Source organism: Protomyctophum bolini, assembly GCF_963924005.1.
Source record: "Protomyctophum bolini genome assembly, chromosome: 3".
In the NCBI taxonomy this organism is placed as follows: domain Eukaryota; kingdom Metazoa; phylum Chordata; class Actinopteri; order Myctophiformes; family Myctophidae; genus Protomyctophum; species Protomyctophum bolini.
In genome coordinates, this window is record NC_137864.1 from 17,998,004 (window position 1) to 18,018,897 (window position 20,894).

The 20,894-nt window shown below is 39.4% G+C and overlaps 2 protein-coding genes across 3 annotated transcripts; both read right to left on the reverse strand.

Moving 5' to 3' along the window:
- Nucleotides 1–3,327: 3,327 nt before the first annotated feature.
- cdkn2d (cyclin-dependent kinase inhibitor 2D (p19, inhibits CDK4)) lies at nt 3,328–7,557 on the reverse strand. Its single transcript, XM_080758381.1, has 4 exons — nt 7,418–7,557; nt 6,888–7,029; nt 5,417–5,548; nt 3,328–4,489 (listed from the first exon to the last, which is right to left on the reverse strand). Exons 2-4 carry the CDS (start codon nt 7,026–7,028, stop codon nt 4,265–4,267), a joined length of 498 nt encoding a protein of 165 aa, XP_080614507.1. The 5' UTR covers nt 7,029; nt 7,418–7,557; the 3' UTR covers nt 3,328–4,264.
- A 672-nt stretch (nt 7,558–8,229) lies between these two features.
- On the reverse strand, nt 8,230–16,858 carry ap1m2 (adaptor related protein complex 1 subunit mu 2). Of its 2 annotated transcripts, XM_080758119.1 has the most exons (13): nt 16,618–16,858; nt 16,294–16,358; nt 14,466–14,622; nt 13,857–13,924; nt 13,111–13,241; nt 12,274–12,421; nt 11,434–11,560; nt 10,944–11,086; nt 10,253–10,324; nt 9,923–10,081; nt 9,304–9,429; nt 8,813–8,888; nt 8,230–8,693 (listed from the first exon to the last, which is right to left on the reverse strand). In XM_080758119.1, exons 3-13 carry the CDS (start codon nt 14,584–14,586, stop codon nt 8,668–8,670), a joined length of 1,197 nt encoding a protein of 398 aa, XP_080614245.1. In that variant the 5' UTR covers nt 14,587–14,622; nt 16,294–16,358; nt 16,618–16,858; the 3' UTR covers nt 8,230–8,667. The 2 variants fall into 2 exon arrangements, with proteins under 2 accessions (XP_080614245.1, XP_080614244.1); XM_080758118.1 differs by lacking the exon at nt 16,294–16,358.
- Between the last annotated feature and the right edge of the window lie 4,036 nt (nt 16,859–20,894).

The following is a 20,894-nucleotide window of genomic DNA, read 5'->3' on the forward strand; positions in this document are numbered from 1 at the left end:
GGCTAACTTTTTTTTTCAAAATTTCAAAAAACATGGGCTATAACCCATCGTTTTTGTCATTTCGTCATTTTTTTAAAATCCTCAAAAATGATGAAAAACGGCGCGCTATAGTATGCCGTACGATATGGGCTATAGCCCATGGTCCAAAATGATGAGAAACGAGGCTAACTTTTTTTTTCAAAATTTCAAAAATCATGGGCTATAACCCATCGTTTTTGTCATTTTGTCATTTTTTTCAAATCCTCAAAAATGATGAAAAACGGTGCGCTATAGTATGCCGTACGATATGGGCTATAGCCCATGGTCCAAAATGATGAGAAACGAGGCTAACTTTTTTTTTCAAAATTTCAAAAAACATGGGCTATAACCCATCGTTTTTGTCATTTCGTCATTTTTTAAAAATCCTCAAAAATGATGAAAAACGGCGCGCTATAGTATGCCGTACGATATGGGCTATAGCCCATGGTCCAAAATGATGAGAAACGAGGCTAACCTTTTTTTTCAAAATTTCAAAAAACATGGGCTATATAACCCATCGTTTTTTTCATTTTTTCATTTTTTTCAGATCGTCAAAAATGATGAAAAACGGCGTGCCATAGTATGCCGTACGATATGGGCTATAGCCCACGGTCCAAAATGATGAGAAACGAGGCTAACTTTTTTTTTTCAAAATTTCAAAAAACATGGGCTATAACCCATCGTTTTTTTTCATTTTTTCCAAATCCTCAAAAATGATGAAAAACGGCGTGCTATAGTATGCCGTACGATATGGGCTATAGCCCATAGTCCAAAACGATGACGTTCTCTCTACCGCAACATACTTAAAAGTATAGCGGTGTATGAGAATGGGTGTTGCGGAGGATGAGAAACATTAGCATGTTTTGCTAACAACAGAGAAGCCTACATACTTACACCTAGCAACCCCATTCTAGCCTACTTAGGTTCATCTTGCGGTGGACATGTTTGCCTGAAAAGGAATATTTGAAATGTTTCATAGTTTTAGAAATATAGTGCTTTCAAATTTGAGACATTTATAGGCAGATAGTGGCATTTCAAAAAATTACTTTCACCTAGAAACTCCATTCACAGGGGACATTGCCTGAAAAGGAATCTTTGAAATATTTCATATACACACACATTCCCACTAGACAGAGGAAGAAATGGCACTTCAAAAAATGTCAAATCAGCCTCATGGTGGCGCTATAACAGGCCAATTCATGTTCTTACTGTAAACTGCACCGATCTGTGTACATCTTTTTAGGCGCACTAGAGGCCAAGGAAAAACATTTGCCCTGCATTTGTCCACATCTGCCGGTTATAGCACCACCATGAGGGCGATTTTGGCAAAACACATCTATAGAAATGTGTTTTGCCAAAAAAATTGGCAACTATTTTGGCAAAACACCATACATTTTGAGAGATCCTCCTTGGTTTGATTCCACTCAGTGATAGAAAAACCAATGTAGAAAGAAACCCTATGGTTCAAAGTCTAACCTCGGCTGGGAGGCGAACCCCGGACCTCCTATCAACAAGGCGCATACTTTATCAGTGGACTAAAGAGCCAGACATGATGAAGAAACAAACCTAAAGTCACTAAGTACAGACAAATAAATTTGTCACGTTTTAAGCTATTTTAAGATAAATGTTTATTTAATTTGACTTCTTTACTAAAGACATTTAGTTATAATTATTAATTCCATCGCTTAATTGTATCAAATAAATTCACTAAAGACTAGGCCTAGTTGTAATAATTCATTCCATCTGTTAAATCCATTAATTTCCGGCGTGAGCGGACGTCCATACGCCGTTACTACGCTGTCCAAGAGAGAGACGGCGTATCAACGTCGTGTGCACGGCGTGTCGGCGTAGTTCATTTTCAGTTCACTTTCAACTGTCTGAAAACACAAAAATAGTCAAAAACTGTCCGACGGCGTGAGCGGACGTTGATACGCCGTTGATACGCCGTCCAGAGAGAGGTCGGCGTATCAACGGCGTTTGGATGGCGTGTCGGCGTAGTTCGATCATTTTCAACTGGACAATGTTGGCGCTGTTCACTTTCAACTATTTTTGCTATGATTGATTGTTTATTGATTATTTTATGTTGTGTTCTGCACACAAAGTGCCCAACCCCCATGGGTTTATAAGACACATTTACATTTCATTATATTCATAATCAATTCACAAGACATTGAATTAGACTCTAATTCAATGTCTTGTGAATTTATTATATTATTAGAGTGAGCTGAGACTGCTGAGTGAGTGTTTGGCTTTCTGACTTGGACGTTGTGTGGCTTATTGTGCAGAGAGAGAAGTGATATAACTTCTTTGTGCAATGTTGAATTTATACTTGGCTCGTGCACTTTACTAGAAATATATATATTTCAAAGTTCTCCAGAATTGAACTAGGAGATCTGGGACTTGAACATGGAACCTCTGTGTTGAGAGCCTGATCATCAGACACCATCTCTCATAGTTTTTGTAGTGTTTTATTTTTATTTTAGGTAAAGTTGAAAAGTATTAGTGGACTGGGATTTGAACATGAAATATCTGTGATGACTGATGAGAGTCCGATCATTAGAGGACTACACCATATCATTCATTCAGTGCTGTTGAAGCTGGCTTGTTGTTCAAGCCAGCCAAACAGAAACCTCATTCAGCACTTTCTGCATTTAAACTCCAGGTATCTATAACCTGAATTTCCCTTGCGCAAAAAGCCTACATTCCATTCTACAGTCATAAACACCCTTGCGGAATCACCTTGGGGAAGCACCCAAGCTCATTAAAACACAAAAAATGCAGCTACTATGCCTTGGCAGAAGTTTTGGGAGATGTCAATGCATATGCGCTATACGTCTTTCATACCTATTTACTTGAGGTTCTAATCTAAGCAACGCCTCCTACAGAAATAGATAAAACTATACCCAAGCCTACCCACCAAAGTTTTGAATTGAGCAGTGACCTCTTCTGGATATAACTTATCACACATGCTGCATTGCATTAGGAAATATTTTTATTTTATTTATCCATGCTCACAGGTTTAGCTTAGAAATTAGTTTGTAACCAATATTAATGTTGCAGTTTGATGGGCAAGTCATGCTGAATATAGTAGCCTAGTTCAGCAGGAACTAGGCTACTAGGCGTTGGTGAAAAAAAACAGTTCAACTCTGAGAAAATGTTATACGGTATTTGCAAAGTCAGTAGGAACTATGTAATCATGGTGCATTATGTCATGTCTCATACCAAATAAATAAATAGGAAACAAAATGTCAAATGGAATGCAAAACACTGGAGAAATCAAGTTAAACACTTTATTTTGTGCTTTTGTCATCCAAAATAAAAGTGAATACTTATAATTCAGTTCAGTTGTAAAATATCTGTATGAATAACATTTGAACAATTCTCAGTAAATGCAACTATTTACAAAGTCATAGGAACTTAAATAAATAAGTCTACCCTTAATTGAGGAGAACACGAGTATGCAATCATGGTGCACCATGTCAAGTTTCATAGAGTTTTAAAACAAAATGTCAACTGCTAAAGTTAATTCACAAAATAAAAGGCAATGGAAATCATTACAAAACACTGGGGGAGAAAAGAGAAAACAAGGACATCAAGTTAAACACTAAATTGTGTGCTTTTGTCATCCAAAAGAAAAGTGAACACTTGCATTTTAGTTTTAGAATATCTGTATAAATAACATTTCAACAACTCTCAGCATAACTATTTACAAAATTATAAGAACTTAAATAAATAAGTGTAAATTCATAATCTACACCTAATTAAGACAAACAACTATGCAAGTTTCATAGTAAAAAAAACCCAACAACAATACAAATGTCAACTGCTGAAATTCATCAACAATGGAAAATGCAATGCAATCATTACAAAACACTTAGGGAACAATCTAAATGTGCACTCCCAAACCATAGGGAAAACATAAAAAAGGTGTAAGGTGCCTAAATTGCACTGTGCAAAAGAGGTGTCCACACTTCCACCCACTTTAGCCCCAGTTATATGTACTGTAGTCGCGCGCCACTGTAGCACAATCCAAAAATTGCCAATCTACTAGCTTGACTGTGCACAACCAAGGTTGTGACGGCGCGCAAACCAAGTATAAACCGGGCGTTATTGAACATAAGCTGCCATAACAATACTTTCAATTTCAAAACTTTATACAAAACAATGAATTCAAGTCACCAGGTTTGAAAAATAGATTGTAGTAGAACATGGTGACCGTAGAGGGTAACCAGCATCCTGAGTGCTGCTAATTGTGATGAAGCTGAGCGAACACCATGTTGACCATGTCGGGTGCACCCGACTCCCGGGCCATGTCCACTGCCGTGTGGCCACTGGTGTTGGCGTGCTTCAGGTCAGACAGTGGAACCAAGAACTTAACCACGTCCCGAAAGCCTCCCCGGATGGCGATGTGGATGGGCAGGCACCCGCTCTGGTCTGGGAGGTTCACAGATGCACCGTGATCGACCAGAACCTGCAGCAGTGCAGCGGGGACGTGCAGGGAATGTATGTTAGAGGGCTGAACTTTTTGCGAAAATAGCACCACGACCAGGGGTCACAAATAATATGTCCGTGGCAAAGACTTGGTCATGTCCGTGGCACATTTTTTTGATTTTCTGTTTTACACACCATTATGATGTTCTTATTTTGATCATAAGACCAATTACTGTATGTCAATCTCCAGGTTTTCTTCAGAATATGTATGGCAATTATTTATTATGACACAATGGCACATTAGGAATTTAGGAGTAGTGGTTCTCAAATTTTTTATTTGCAAAGACGCCTGTAACTCTGAGTCCGTTTGGTTCCATTTGAACAGACCTGTTATTCAGGGCTATCTATTTGTGTTTCTGGTAATATTATTGGTCACTCATTTCGTATGTCGGACCTTGTCGGTGGCAAAAAGAAATGTGTTGACAAGAATGTCCACCACAAGCCAACATGGCGATGACCTCTGGCTGCGATGCATTGTGAGCTTGTAGATCAGCTATATTTGGGGCACGACCACACTCTTTAGATAGTGAAGATGCGGCATACGACATGGATTTGTACAAATTTTTAACCCATTTAGCTTTGGTGTAACCTAGATTAGAATATACGTTGTTTTCATGCTTGGAGCTACCTCCGTTTCTCATATAGCAACATCATTTTTTTAATAAGAATTTGAAGGTTTTCACTTCAGAAAACATTAGGGGTCTAAATGGGTAAACGCTGCGTTCAAGTTCAGGAGAGTTCGAGAAAAGGGCAATTCTGAGTCGTGACTGCTGCCTTCTCGTATGGAATGGAAAGGAAGTATGGCAGAGTAAATGAAGTATTCATGGTCTGGAGAGGGGTAAAAGGGCAGGGGCGAGAGGCCGAAGCCCCCTTTGGTGTCTCCAGTGTATGTGTGCATGTGCCTTACCTGCAGTGTGTCGAGGAAGCCTGTGCGGGCTGCGTCGTGGACCGGTGCTACTCCGTGACTGTCCTGGATGTTGGGGTTTGCCCCGTGTTGCAGTAACAACAGGGCCACCTTGTAGCTTCCCATCATCATCACCTAGAGAAGAGACAAAGTGTCAGTGCTTTAAAGTAACTTTTACTTTAAGTATTGGCTACTGTAGAGAGCGTCTCAACCACGCCCCCTTTCAGAACGACGAGGGCACCAGGACATAACTCCCCATTCATTTCCCCCGTAGACGATTCAAAAAGTATTTATTTAAAGATATTTAAAACCTCGGACAAAGCCAACTCTGCAGGTGACAACTCATGACAAATTACTTTAAATAAATACTTTTTGAAACGTCTATGGGGAAAATGAATGGGAAATTATTTCCTGGTGCCCTCGCAGGGGGCGGGACTGCGACGCTCTAGTCTAGTGTACTACATACAGCTTCCAGAATGCAGATACTTTTAACCAATTGAGAGACCTGTGACCAGATTCTACAAATGTCTTCTAAATCGTGACAGTTTTCTGAAAAACCCTACGTTTCTACGTCAATGGTTTTCAAACCATTTCATGTCAAGGACCCCAAAATTAACCGGTATATGTAATTGGCCCGCTGACCCCCATCTGAAAATATGCCGTTTCAGGGACCCCCCAGAAGCAAAGATTTGAGTTTAAAAAAAAAACCTTTGCTGTAAAATAGACAGATTTGCACACGTTTTCCAATTTAAAAAAACAGCAGATCTCTACAAGCTTTTCAATATCTAAAGTGGTTAAAAGCTATGGTGACACAGGTCTTAATGACATTTTTTTGATACTTTTGTTTATTTCTACTCCATCTCAGAGGTAAATGTTTGTACTTTTTTTTACAAAAATCATGATTTATTATTGACAACATTTAGGTACATCTGTGAAAGCTTTGACTTGTGTAACACTGTGGTACTGTTACTTTAAAAAAAAAAAAGTATTCCATTAAATCTTTCAATTTTAAAGCTTTCACTACCACTATTGTGGTGCTGTTAAAAAATAAAATCCGAATGCTTCCTCCACCACTTAAGTTCAAAGAGTCAAAGCAAGCATGGCTTCAAGTGTCTGTATTAGCTGAGCAAGTGGGCGTTCACCGACAGTTGACTACTGGACCCCTGAGAGGACCAGGGAGGTGGATTGCTGACTTAAATAGAATATATATACGGTATATGTTATCAATGTTAGGACATTGCCCAGTCAGAAGCATAATGTGCTGATATAATGAGGGACAGAGATATTCGCCAAGGCATGGTTAGCACGACGTGGGGGAAACAAATAAGCGTAACAATTTCTAACAAACGACGGTGCACTTGCAGCGATATTCATTTCAAACACTGTCCTATGTTTTTTATTTTAGTTTGTGGTTCCTCGTGTACCAAATAATACCACCAAGAATGACGACGATGGATATATAAATTTAAATTACCTGCAACGGAGTCTTTCCAAACTCGTTGCGGGTGTTGGGATGCACCCCGGACTCCTCCAGAATCCTCCCCACGTCCATGGCGTTCCCTCGGGCTGCTGCCATGCTCAAAGCTCTGCCGGGATTCATCTCAGCGAGCACCATTCTAATGTTCACAAAGAAATGTCACGTTAGATGGCCGCATTCATATTTATAAAATTATAAATAACCAGCACGTAAGACTCGGTCCAGGTAACAAACGACAGAAACAAACCCACTGAACAACAGATGACAGCTTTTCGGGCTATTTGATTTACACAGCATTTGCTATTTTTTACAGCATTTCCCCGTTGCAACGAACAAACGTTCCGCTTCGTTGCGTTTTAAAAGTCATACGTTTTTATACGACGAGAGTCCAGAATATTCTGTTTTTTATCCCCTACGTACGAGAAAGTGGAGCAATTGCAGGCTGGATAGCTTAAATGCTAACGGGCGCTAACATTTAAAAGGCTATACTGTCCGTACCGTGAGCTTTTACATTTAAAAACCCTTACCTTGTTCGTTCGGGGGAGAATCCAGACAGCGAGCCGCTCTTCTTCTGAGCCGTTGTTCTCAAATCCGGTAAAATTCAAATGTATCCAGCCGGTGAAAGTTTATAAACTTTAGAGAGTGGAACATTTGCGCGCTGGGGGGAGACGAGGCTAGCACTGCACTGGCCACAAATTTACAAACATTGGAAGCAGTCCCACTTCGACCAATCACAGAGGACTTCATTGGGGCTGCGCTCCATGTATGGCGAAAAGGGTGGAGTTACCACTCGGTTACTACGCTGTCACCGTGGCAACAGGGACCATATGACAGCGACGGTCGACCAATGGGAGCGCGGAGCGCAGAAAGCGGGCGATTCGCATACGTTGAACGTCTTCAAACAGCAGTTCATTCATATACTATTATACTTATAATACTCTGATCTTTGATAGTAAAAACTACAAAAGCTAGGTATAGAAAAAGGCGGTGTCCCGTCGTTTACAGTTTCGTGCGAAACTTTAAATGGATAATCCCACCACTGCGACCCTGGGCCTTAACATGAACCTATTTATTTGTATTCTGGGGTAAAAGCAAAAAAAAAAAAGCCAAGTAATATATCTCAAAGATAATTGAGTGTAGATGGGAACAAAGGATAGAATGGAGACCCCTTGGGGTCAACAGTGGTTGAACCAGACAGGTAACGAAGAGTGGGCACCTGAGAACTACAGACTATTTCTTTAATATTTGATTTCATATTTACACTTATTTAATGAATGGGAGACCAAATACATGTATTTTTATGACATTTAATGCCTAATATTCATACAATTGCTACAAAGCTTGTGGATAGCCAGTCAGTTTGGGCATAAACAAGAGGTTGAAGGGTATGATGGGGATGATGCATGCATGTTCAAATCATGTGTACATTATTTGCGACTATTCCAAAACATATTTAAATTCTTTATGGTTTTACACAAAAATAGCCAATTTAACATTGAAGTGCCCACAATCAGCCACATCATTGAGCAAAACACTATCCAGAATTAATTTACAGGAGCAAAAAGTGAGTTAAAAAAAATCTTCATCAACAAAATATTTAAAGGAAATCATTTCATAAACAAGTTTAATCATTTGAAACAAACTTACAACAAGAACAACATTAAAATCAAGATGAATACTATTCTAAGCACACAAAAAAAGTTAAAGACATTCATTTGGAGTGCAATTTCATAAACTGAACTATGGAAGTCTGCAGGTGAGGAATAGCCCAGCCGTTTTAAGTGTTTGTCCTTAGTTGGTAATCTAAAGAAAGAGGAGAACGTGTAAAGCAAAATATATTACTACGATGTTATTTACTTTATAAATACCATTTACCACAAAGAACAATAGCTCTTATGTAAAGTATGGGGGTTTAATCCTACCTCCACTCTGCGTGATGTAGCGGACCCATGGTAGCGCCTGATAACCACTTTTTTCAATTATCTTCATATACCGCACCTAGTGAAAGACAAATGTCACGGCAAGAGTGTTTTACCTAACCAAATTAGTGTAATCTGATCATCAGCTTTTCTGCTAACTTCACTCTGCAATATAGGTTATAGGTTTTGCATGTGAATAACATTGTGCTTCCCAGGTGCTGGATAGAGCATACAGATATGTAATTTATAATATTAGCCATGGAAAGATAAAAGTACTCTCATGCATTCTGAAAAGACTACAAAAACCGGCAGAATTGCATTGAGCATGAACTTGAATTAGGCACATATAGTATACTCAAGAGTGTAAAAATGTAAGATCTGAGTTAAATGAACTCTCCACTGTGTATAAGCACATACAGTCATACACTGTAGGAGAATTGGGTTAAATAAAAAAGGCCAACACTGCACGCTTCACACATGACAATGACACACACCTGTATCCCAGAGACTGTGAAGTATGGAATCTCAAAATTAACAGTGATGGGCGGCTTGCCCTCCTTTTCAGCATTTTCCACACTGGGCAGACCGAAATGAGCCCTCATCAGAAACTCTTTACCGCCCTGTATGGATGGACAGATGGATAAATACATAGAATAAATATATATATAATCGCCTACTCCGTCTACATCTTGAAATACGTTTACAGTATGTATATTTCAAAGCACCTCAAAGTTCTTTACAGAAGACCTAAAAAGGCATTCAATCACATAAAAAGGTATTTAATGAGAGGTAAATATGTAAGACTCAAACTTGGTACTTGGTTGTACAAAAAAATGGGACTAACTCCTACATAGTTATTGGGACCTGAACGCACAAAGTATTAAAATCAGAAACTGACACCACCAGTGGGACCAGTCTTGTCTATGAATGGATTGCATAGAGCCTAAATGGAAATTTTTGGACAGAGTACTCCGTTGCTGTTTTTCCATTTATGTTCAATAAACTATTCAATCAATAAAACTCAAATCCTACAATAAACAGAGTAATAGACAGACAGAGGAATAAACAGATAGGTGCATAGAGGGGGGGGGGGTGATTAAGTGGACTTCTTACAGGGAAAGATTTGATGGTCCACACCACTATGTTCTTCTCTGGGACGTATTTGGCGCTGCCTGTGCTGGTTTTGAACTTGGGTGAGTCTGCATCACTGGGCACAGGCACTATCACCTCCACATTGTTGGCCACAGACTGTTTTTTGAACTGGCCCTTAGCCTAGTAAATAACAAGAACAACAAGGAAAAATAATAAGTGAAGCCTCAGATACATTAATTTGTTTGATCAATTTTTCTTTTCTATGTACATGCCAAATAAATGTCAATATAATTGTATCTACTCCTCCTGTAGGATTTTTTGTATTGAGTAATGAGTACTTTAATACTGTACCTTGACCATGATTTCCACTCTACTGTGAGAGAATTTCTCTATCACCGATTCAATCCATATCAGAGGCTTGACCTGTGTGAGAAAGAGTGCAGCTTATTAACCACTTTCAACCTGGCAACCCTATTTTGGGCCTGTCATTATAGGTGAAAAACAGGTGAAAAACATCAACGTCAAAGATTTTCAAAATGTTCTGAAGATTTCCAAAAATCAGTTTTATCATGTTTTGTGTGCCACTGCTGTACAATCAAGTATAAAATAGGGCTTAAGTGGTTTTAAGGAGATCCTTGATCAGAGACAGTTATACTATTTGAGTCGTGTTCTTAATAAAACATAAAGGCCTTGGAATTGTATGTTTTCTATAGGAGTTTTCTCAATTGGTTCTTATATTCACAACAAAAGCATGTTATTCTTCAGAACATTCAACCATATATACCCTGGTTATAATAGCCCAATCAACAATTGAGATATAATATATAACACTAGCAAACATTCAGCAAAAATAGAAGATCTACAAGCTTACAATGCATACAATTGTGAGCTTATAGATAGGTTATTATGAAGAGATCTGGTGTAAGTGGGGAAAAAGGAGCCTAGGGGAGCCAAGTATAATGGAGTTTAAGTGGTTGAGAAGATGTGGCTCATCATATTTTAAATGCTGATATGTGAACACGAGGGACAGAATGGGACTGACATGAGTGTTGATGCGGTAGGACATGAGTTCAGACTCTCCATCTGGGGGGATGAAGGAGATGGTTCGGTCACTTTCAAATCGCGAGAGGCGCACACACTGATGGAACTTCACGTCTTCCATGGTCACCGTTTTCCCTTTGTCACCTAAATGCAAAAACAGCAAACTTCATGGAAACTACAGCAGGGTAATTTCAGCAAAAAAATCAACAGTGACCCCTACTGGTGCTCAAAAGAATAACCACAAACCATTATGGTATCATTTATTTGTTGATTTAAATTTGTATTTATAATCTGAATCGGCAAAGTAACCAAATATGTCAAATAAAAAGTGGACTAAAATATACAGTTATTAAATATACGATATTTCTCGAGTAAAGTACAAGTAGGCTACCTCAATAACTTCCATCACTGTATCTATCCATGTCTGTGTGTACAGTGTGTGTGTGTGTGTGTGTGTGTGTGTGTGTGTGTGTGCGTGCGTGCGTACATACGTCCAGTGAGAGCAAACAGGACTCGATCATTAAGGCCCAGTCGTAGTTCAGGCATCCCAGACAACATGGTCTTCAGCTTGATGCTGCCTACAATGTCACTGCTCATCACACTGCCATTAGCGTTCACCTGGAAAGAATCATTTGAATCACCAAACCATCTGTGAAATACTGAAGAATCACCAGATGATAATAATATTAATATGTAGTGTATGTACTATTAATAATGATTATCATCTTCATCATTGTAATAATATAAGTATTTTTGTAGGACTTATTGCATGCATTTCTATTGATTACTCATCCCATGGAGACTTGAATTCATGGATGTTTTTGTCGCATTCCTAAGGCAATAATTTGACGACCAGCAGTCTTTGTGGAACACAGCAGGTAATGTGATAAAAACGTCAAAATATCCATTCATTCAAGTCTCCATGGGACGAGGAATCGATACAAAAAAGTAATTCGGTTTTGCTTTGACATTACTGGAACCCGTAAAATCTGAATCCCCCCCCCCCCCCCCTTTTTCCCCTCACTGTATACGTTTCTTTTCCCTTTTTACCTCCTTTATGATGAGATCCTGTTCTGTTCTTTGACTATATAGAAGTGTCTATTTGTACGTCTCTAGATGTTTTGATGAATTGAACATGGTGGACCCTCTTGTAAACAAGTGTAATGCTTAATTGGGTCGTCCACTCACAGTAACATTCTTTGTATTGAGTTTGTGCTTGAAATGTACTGCAAACTGTTAATAAATAAATATTTCAATCAAAAAACTGCTGTGATGCTGTCTCTCATGAGCTGAACACAGAGATCAATAAAGCACATCCTATCCCAGCTTACCAGCACATTGATGGACTCAATGACGTCAATAAAGACCTCGTTCTTCTTGTACTTGATGCCCTCAGACCTCCAGGACACGGCATTAGTGACAGTTGTCGGCACCTTGGTTTTGGTCACCTCCAGCTTGGCACCCTCCTGGGTGATGTACCTGCACAGAGGATATATAGCTCTTTAAATGTTTGTTTTAGAATGTTATGGCTTTGTATGCGTGTGCAAAACTTTCCATTACACATCATTATATAAGATCTGTTTTATGTGCATTTTTCTGGTCTGATGATTTTTGTAGAATCCTAGACCTAGATCATAATTATCATTTTGATTGATTATATTGTGTAAAAAGTGCAACATTTCTAATAATTTTTGAAAACTTAATATAATTTTTCTCTTCTACCCCGCTCCCGGATATGAACCTGGTCCTCTGCAAGTGCTGAAATGTTTTACCATTGAGCTAATAGAATCCTGCTTGCTCAGGGGATCTAATTGAATCTTGACCATCAGGTAAAAATGTGTGTCAGATCCTGTGTCTGGGTGAGACATGACCAATCCAACATGACCAATCCAACCAAGTTATTTTGTATTAACATACACAAATTTTAATTTCATTCATCAAAACATTTGACATGGTTCTGCTTTAAAGTTTCTATTTGAGAACGTATACGCAAAAGATATATAAAAAATAAACGAATGACAACATTTCTCCTATAATAATGACAGGCCCATAACAGGGACAATTGAGACATATCGGCTGCATAATGATACCAATGGACAATATATCTGGCCCTATATTAGATCTGTTTTGTGTTTATGTACTGTACTGCACGTCTGGCAGAGTCTCACTCTTGTAAGATCTTGCTCTCGGTGACCTGAGGAAAGCCAAAGTCCATCAGCTCATCTAGCAGCTCATAGACCACCACAAAATTGTCCTGAATGCTCTCCTCCTCCAGCTCCTTGAAGTACTCTGTGAACACCTACGTTACACACAACAACACACAGCATGGAGACATTCTAAATCAGTGGTTCCCAAAGTGGGGTCCAGGGACCCCCAGGGGTCCTTGAGGCTGAGGGAGTTCCAGGGGGTCCCCAGCTAAATGATTTGGAACCAAATGGACCCTTATGGGTCTGTAACTCTGAGAGTGTACATATGGAACCAAATGGACCCGTGTACTCTCTCAGAGTTAAAATGACATAGATCTTTCCATATAAATTGGGGTCTCAGAGATAGAAATGCCATTAAATGGGGGTCCGTAGCCTAATGCATATCAAACTGGGGGTCCTTGAAATTAAACAGGTTGAGAATCACTGCTAGACCCATGCAAATCTCTCATGGGGGTCCCTGCCATATCTTTTCAAATGGGGGTCCACGGGCTAATTAGTGTCAATTTGGGGGTCCTTGACATGAAATAGTTTGGGAACTACTGTACTAAATCACAGCCATAATTACAACTTTGGAAGATGGACAAGGAAGTGAGCTGTTGTTTGTTTCCACACACAATGCAATTTACCAATCATCAATAAGAAGAATGTCACACATAAATTAATTATGAAACCAACCTCAGGCTAATATAAATATAATCTTGACTCACCTCAACTAGTTTGTAGAGAAAGGAGTACACGAGGGAAGCATTGGCGTTCTTGTTCGTAGTGGCCACCACTAGAAAGATCACGTCAAGGAGTATTGTACAGATATTTGCTATTTTACTATTACAGTCAGAAAAGTGCCAGATGCATTTTGTGTATTATGATTTCGAGACCCTCAACACCACAAAAAAAACCTATTGGGAAAAATACAACAATGTGCAAACACAGCAGCAAGATTTGTGAACTGTTGTGACAAAAGAAGGTTAGCCAATGGAATACAACCACCCTAAGGACTACTATCTGTACCAAGTAGACCGCTGGACCTTGCACTGTATGTAAACAAACAAAATGAAAAAATGCTGCCATTTGTCCCAAAGTGACTGCAATTTTCTTTTTCTTTTTTTTCAAAAAACCCTGTTATAACGATTGCAATGTAGCTCTGTTTACAAAATGCTGCAGCTGTACCCCCTCTAACTGTATATACTTTCCCCATTTTCTACTGTTTTTATTGTACTGTGACACTTGCTTTGGCAATGTAAACATTTGTTTTCTCATGCCAATAAAGCTCCATTGAATTGAATTGACAGTAACGACAAGTAACAAGATAAAGATACAGTATAAATTGCTGTGCTTGATCCACAGGAAGTGAACGCTGCCGTGGGACATGACAGGACAAATAAGGGCTTCTTCCTCCTGGTTCATTAGTAAAGGCAGGAAGTGGTCGATTTCTCCCATGTCCACATCTCCTTTGTAATTCCGACAAATCAATACCTGCGGCGGGAAAATCACATCACATGATCACATGGTTATTATCAGACACCTACAGTACAGAATTTATTGGTTCGTTACATGCATCAGTGGTTTTCAACCCGTTATCATATCAAGGGCCATTATTTATTCGGCATTTGAGCCACGGACCACCGTGAACTCAGAATACTGTATGTTGTTGTCGTTGGTTAAGATTTTGTCAACAATTCCATGCTGTGTTGATGTGGTACCATTAGGAGAGACAACAGGCAAACGTACGTTGAAAAAAAACAACAGATATACAAGCGCACGATGCATTGAATCCAAGTTATCCAAATAACTATGAAACAGGGTTGAAATGGTTAATTAGAGACAAATCGTTTTAGTCGATTATTTTTTTATGGTTTTGATTCCCTGATATAATACAAAGAGAAAAAACATATACCCTTCACGATTATTCAATTATTCTAAAGGGTTATCGATAGAACAATCGCTAAGAATATATTTGATAGTGGCAGCCCTAAAACCTAGCCTGTGGGATCATGTGCTCCAGCTCGGTGGTGGGAAACTTTGACGATGGAGAGGGCCACTATATTTCTACAATCACTTCAGAGGGCCACATTGCATATAGCAGCCTATCGTAGCAAAAATAGCCGATCTACAAGCTCAAGCTAGATTTGAATTGGAATCTCAATTAATTCATTTCAAATTAATTTAGTTACGTTACCTTTATGAACAAAATACTTTAGATCATCAATTTTTGTTAGATTTGAATTTGAATCCTGTTTTCTTTTTTTTTTGCTATTTTTGAATTGGAATCTCAATTAATTAATTTAGTTAAGTTACCTTTATGAACAAAATACAAATACATTGGACACAAAAAAGTCAATAATACTAATACTAGTAATTAGCTGAAATCAATACTATATCAGTATTCTGGTAACCTGCGAGGGCACATTAAGTGAAGGTGTATGCTCCAGCTATTAGGGAATGTAGAAGACTGCTCAGCCGAGCTGCAAAAGGGCTCAGGTGAAATTGATACATCTCAGCACATGAAATATGCCTCACACAAATCAGATTTGATCTGCCTTTACTTGGCCGTGTCCGAATGTGACTGAACAAAAACATGGAAATGGGTATGAACAAATACAACCATGGGTGTAAATATTTGCCTAGAGTCTGCTGTGTTTGAGTGATGGGTGTGTTGCAATATAATGCCAGTGTGTGCATAACTCCTTCCATCCCTCAGCTAGAATGAAATAACAGTAGGCCTCCAGCAGCACTACTATTCTAAATGTAGCCTATAGATAGTAAATGCTTAATTCATTTTAATTAATTTACTCATGGCATTTCCTCAAACTTTGAGCACCAGTAGGGGTCACTGTTGTCTTTCTTTCTTGTTTTTGCTGAAACGATCCTTTATAATCCTGTAGGCTACGTAGATTCCATGAAGTTTGCTGTTTGTTTTGCATTTAGGTGATGAAAGGGTTACATTTAACATGGTTAAATTCAATATTTGATACCGTCTTATTAATAGTAATTAATAATATTATTATGACATATAGTCTGGGTAACTGGGTTAGAGTCGAGAGGTTCCTCTATCGGTTAACTTCCCCTCTCATATCCTTAAACGCGCCGTTACCTAGGCTGCCTACATCTAAGATTACATGTCTGTGTCAAAAATAACAGACCTACAAGCTGACATAGTGTGTCGCGACGTGCTTGCAGATCATCGGTTCTTTTCGACAAGCAACTGCAACCTGGAAGTGACATGGAAAATAATAAACCTGTTGGCGAGCCAGTATCCAAATGAATTATTAACCACACACTACACAGACAAGCTACTGATAGTACACAGTTAAAGCAACAGTTAAACTGACACTGTACCAACTTAGATTTAGAACAAAACAAAGAAAGATACTTTTTGTTTGACATGTCATAGGTTAGTTGGCCTAATAGGCCTACTACTATGCCTGCTATATACAGTGATCAACATCAATATTCAGAATTTGGTCTTACCTTTCCTTTCAAATCCAGCACGAAAACAGCGGAGGCAGACATTGTGTTCAGGTCAGGTCAGGAGTCTGGACTACGACTATACTGCCTTCAGATCTTAGTGCTCTAAAACCCGACTCTGTGAAGAAATGGTAAATGTCCTGTGAAACCTCTATTAATTAGACCTAATATGAATTTGCTTCCGCCATGGAGATCACAACACATTCCTAGCCTAAAGCCTAAAGGTGATCATGGATTCCTCAGTTCCGTTTCTTTTCCTGGAGGAGGGGAGGGAGGTCGTGTGTCGAGTTGACGTCACCATACCCAGGTAAAACATTGACAAAGATCTCACCTGGATTGGACAGGGCCACTGTAATGCGCCATATACCCACGAGAGGGCACTATAGATTAACATATGGTTTAGAACTTTAGATTTACCTGTGGCAATGTCTAATGCGCGTCTGGCACTGTGCAGTGCTGCCCAGGCCCCAGACAGGGCAGGGCCTAAATAGGCTTGCAGTTGTTGGGGCATACTGTATGCCCCCAGAGTCCAAAAAGTGTCCTTTTTGGGGTTCAGGTGATTATTTGTATTATATTTTACTTTGACTTTTCTTAATTATTCACTAATAAGCTGCCCTATCCATCCTCCCATTCCACCACTGTGACTTTGATTGATTGATTGAACTATACAGTTTGCAGAATTACAGTACATTTCAAGCACAACTCCATACAAAAACTGTTAACTATGGACGACACCATAAAGCATTACACTTGTTTACAATAGGGTCCACCATTTTCAATTCATCAGAATTCAGAACATGTAGAGACGTACAAAAACGTTCTCTGACCACCCAGAGAACCATGTGAAACAGAGAGGTCTGTCTGTCTGTCTGTCTGTCTGTCTGTCTGTCTGTCTGTCTGTCTGTCTGTCTGTCTGTCTGTCTGTCTGTCTGTCTGTCTGTCTGTGGTAGCCTTGAGTCAATTCATTATCTTAATATCTTATTCAAATGCCTGTGTTTCACAATGTCCTACAGCTACTGCAGCTTTACCGCAACAGAATATGCCTTTCTACTTACCTTACTACTCTATTGACAAATCACCCTCAGGACTCTTCTCGTGCCTTTCTACTTACCTTACTACTCTATTGACAAATCACCCTGAGGACTCTTCTCATGCTATGCCCTAAAACCCCTTCTATATGTCTGGTACTTCAACAACGTGTCAGAAAACAGTGTGTAGGAATAACATAGGCTACATCACATTAGAGCCATTTACAGAAAATGTATAGGCTACACTTGAGGCTATGACCGATGACTGAAAACAAGTTCATGTGAACACATAAGCTTTTGCTATCTGGATGCCATACACAAGAAAGAAAGAAAGAAAGAAAGAAAGAAAGAAAGAAAGAAAGAAATACGATAGTTCTAACACCAAAATCTAACATTCACGATAAATAATAATAAAGAAATGGTAAATGTGCACTTTTCATTACATTCACCCATTCACACACACATTCACACATCGACGGCGGAGGAAACCATGGGAGCAATTAGGGCTTCAGTTCAGAGTCTTGCTCAAGGACACTTCGACACTAACTCCGGGTGGAGCCCGGTATCAAGCAGGGAACTCGTCTCTATCCCTGAGCCACTGCTGTCCCCTCTCTATAGATACAATTTGTATCTTTGCAGTTTGCAGTAGATATGTTTGTGACACCATGTTCTTCTTTATCAGGAGATGCGATCAGGTTGTTGAAGTACAATTCATCTGACAATCTTATACCTTATCATTCTGTGATAATGATGCGTATTTCTCTTTCTCTTTATCAGTAATGGTCCTGTCCTGCCTGGTCCAGCTCAATCAGACATGACACGTGTCGTCCGGCCACCTGCAATGGTCACAAATTCTCTGTATGTGCTATAAGACAATTATTCTGTGTGTCATCTGGGCCTCCACAGACCTGCTGTTTGCTTAGCAGAGCCAGATAAGTATGTCAACCAAGTCAGTGCATGAAAACCACCTGACAAGACGAGAGGTTTCTCGCAATATTTAATTCAGTTCCCTGAGTCTGAACTCTGAAGTCCAAGTGATATTCCTGATACAGGTTTAGTATAGATTATATAGCTCTAGTTATACTGTATTCATTATAGCCTAATAGCCAGTAGACTGTAGATACAGGTAGGCCTACAGTATTACTTTACTTGTAACTTGTATTTGGTTACAATTGTATTTCTACATTGCAGTACTTTTTCCCACCACTGTATGCATCAGCATCACATAATCTTACAATGTTCCTATGAAGCACAGTGCTATGAGACATTGTGAGGGTCAGCTGAGGTCAGCTTAGCACGTTACAGTGAAAGTGATATTAGAATGGCCTTCGATGATATGCACTATGACGATAGCTGTGGGTGTTAGTTCTGTAAGTGATAAAAAGATGCCCTGCAGAGATGCTCAGCGAATGTACTAGATAGAAAAATACAAGAGCATTGAAAGAAGAACAAGTGTCTTTGCTACATTATGTTTGATTTGGCTCAACGATATGTATCAAGTGTATCCTCGTCCCCCTTGGAGACCGGGACACTGGTTGGCTAAGTTTGTTTGGCTTTCAGTTGCCAGGTTGAGAGTGAGACAAAGCCTATTGATGTTATTATTACTTTATCATCAGGGACGATAGTTCCCTGCTAGGTGGCCTGACACAGGAATATCTGTCCAATTATTCACTTCCCCTTTGCCATTTCTGTGGCCAATCCTCGCTCGCGTCTGGGTGGTGTGAGATTATACTCCACCCCTTTCTCGCCGCCCCAGCCAATGGGGACACAGCGGACATATGCAAATAGTGAGGTGAGGAGAAGATACAGGTGATAGCTTTACCATCCACCCCCCCCCCCCCCCCCCCCCTCCCAAGAGAACAGGTGTCATTTGTCACCTGGGTTTCACCTGAATGAGTGCATCTTTTGCCTCAGGGGCCATGATGCAGTAGTACTATGTACTATGGCATGTCAGTATGAATAGAGTCACGTTACAACAATGGTGCTGATGATGTTGGAAAGAATGAATGAATGAATGAATGGTTTATTTCGGTCCTTGTTTACAAATTAAATAAAAAGAACACTGGTGTGGACTTACAACAAGAACATTATTATCTGTAAATGTCCATCCAAATCACACACAAAATACAATTTCAATGACTGAAAAAGGCATAGGCCCATTGCTTATTCTTTTCAAATTACTCCCAGAAATTAGTCAAAGCCAAATATTGGAATATTACTATTTGTACAATTACAGCGTGTGCAAAAAGCAAAGCAAAATAACATTAGCGTGATCCAGTCATGTTTGCTCTCTGCCGGATGTGATTGTTAAGTGTAGAATGTAGCAGTTCTTTAGAATGGAATGTGGATGCTAGTTGCAGAAGGGCCACATACCAGAAGTGAGTTGGCTGCAGTGCTTTTCCATACTGATGTCAAAGCTTGCTACACACACATTGCTCAGTCTCATCTCTTTTTAAAAGGGTGTCAGGTATTTTTAGTGTCGTGTCATTGACAAATTAGGTATCCGGTGTGTGTTGAGGACAGGATGAAAACGACTCATTCAGTTGTAACCAGGTTTATTATATCTCTGTCTGCACCCATAATGTTCATTTAATTCTGCTGAGAGTGTACAAATGTACCCAAATGGGACACGTACAGTATACACTCTCCTGAGTTACAAATGAATAAATGAACACTGAATATTTTACTGTCTGATTGGTTTTCACTTCAGGAAATACTTTGGTGACCCATGTTCTACAAATTTTGTCACTTGGGTCCTTTACTACTGAAAGGGAAACCATGATGACCAATTACTGGAGTAACCTGTTTCTCTGGTCTCTAACAGTGCTTTGCCTTTGTGCCTCCTTGTTTTCAGATTGCATTTCTTTTAATTTATTTGTTCAAGTCCGAGTGAGCTTGTAGATCGGCTATTTTCAATTGATTTTCATACTTTTGAAAACATGAAATGGGATATTCTGCATGAGTAGGCCTACTTTGACTTTTGGTACTTTAACCCATTCTGACCGGGCACCCATTTTGGTGTTAGCATCATGTTATGCTTTAGCTATTGAAAAATAGCAGATCTACAAGCTCATAGCGCGCCACCGAGTGGCGCGCTACGAGCTTGTAGGTCTGCTATATGTGTGTCCAGTGGAAACCTCGTATGAATCTGATCTCAGGTCAGAATGGGTTAAGTACATTTTGATGCCAATACTTTTGGTATCAACTGATATTTGTAACAGAGAGTATTTATAGACTTCAGTATTGATACTT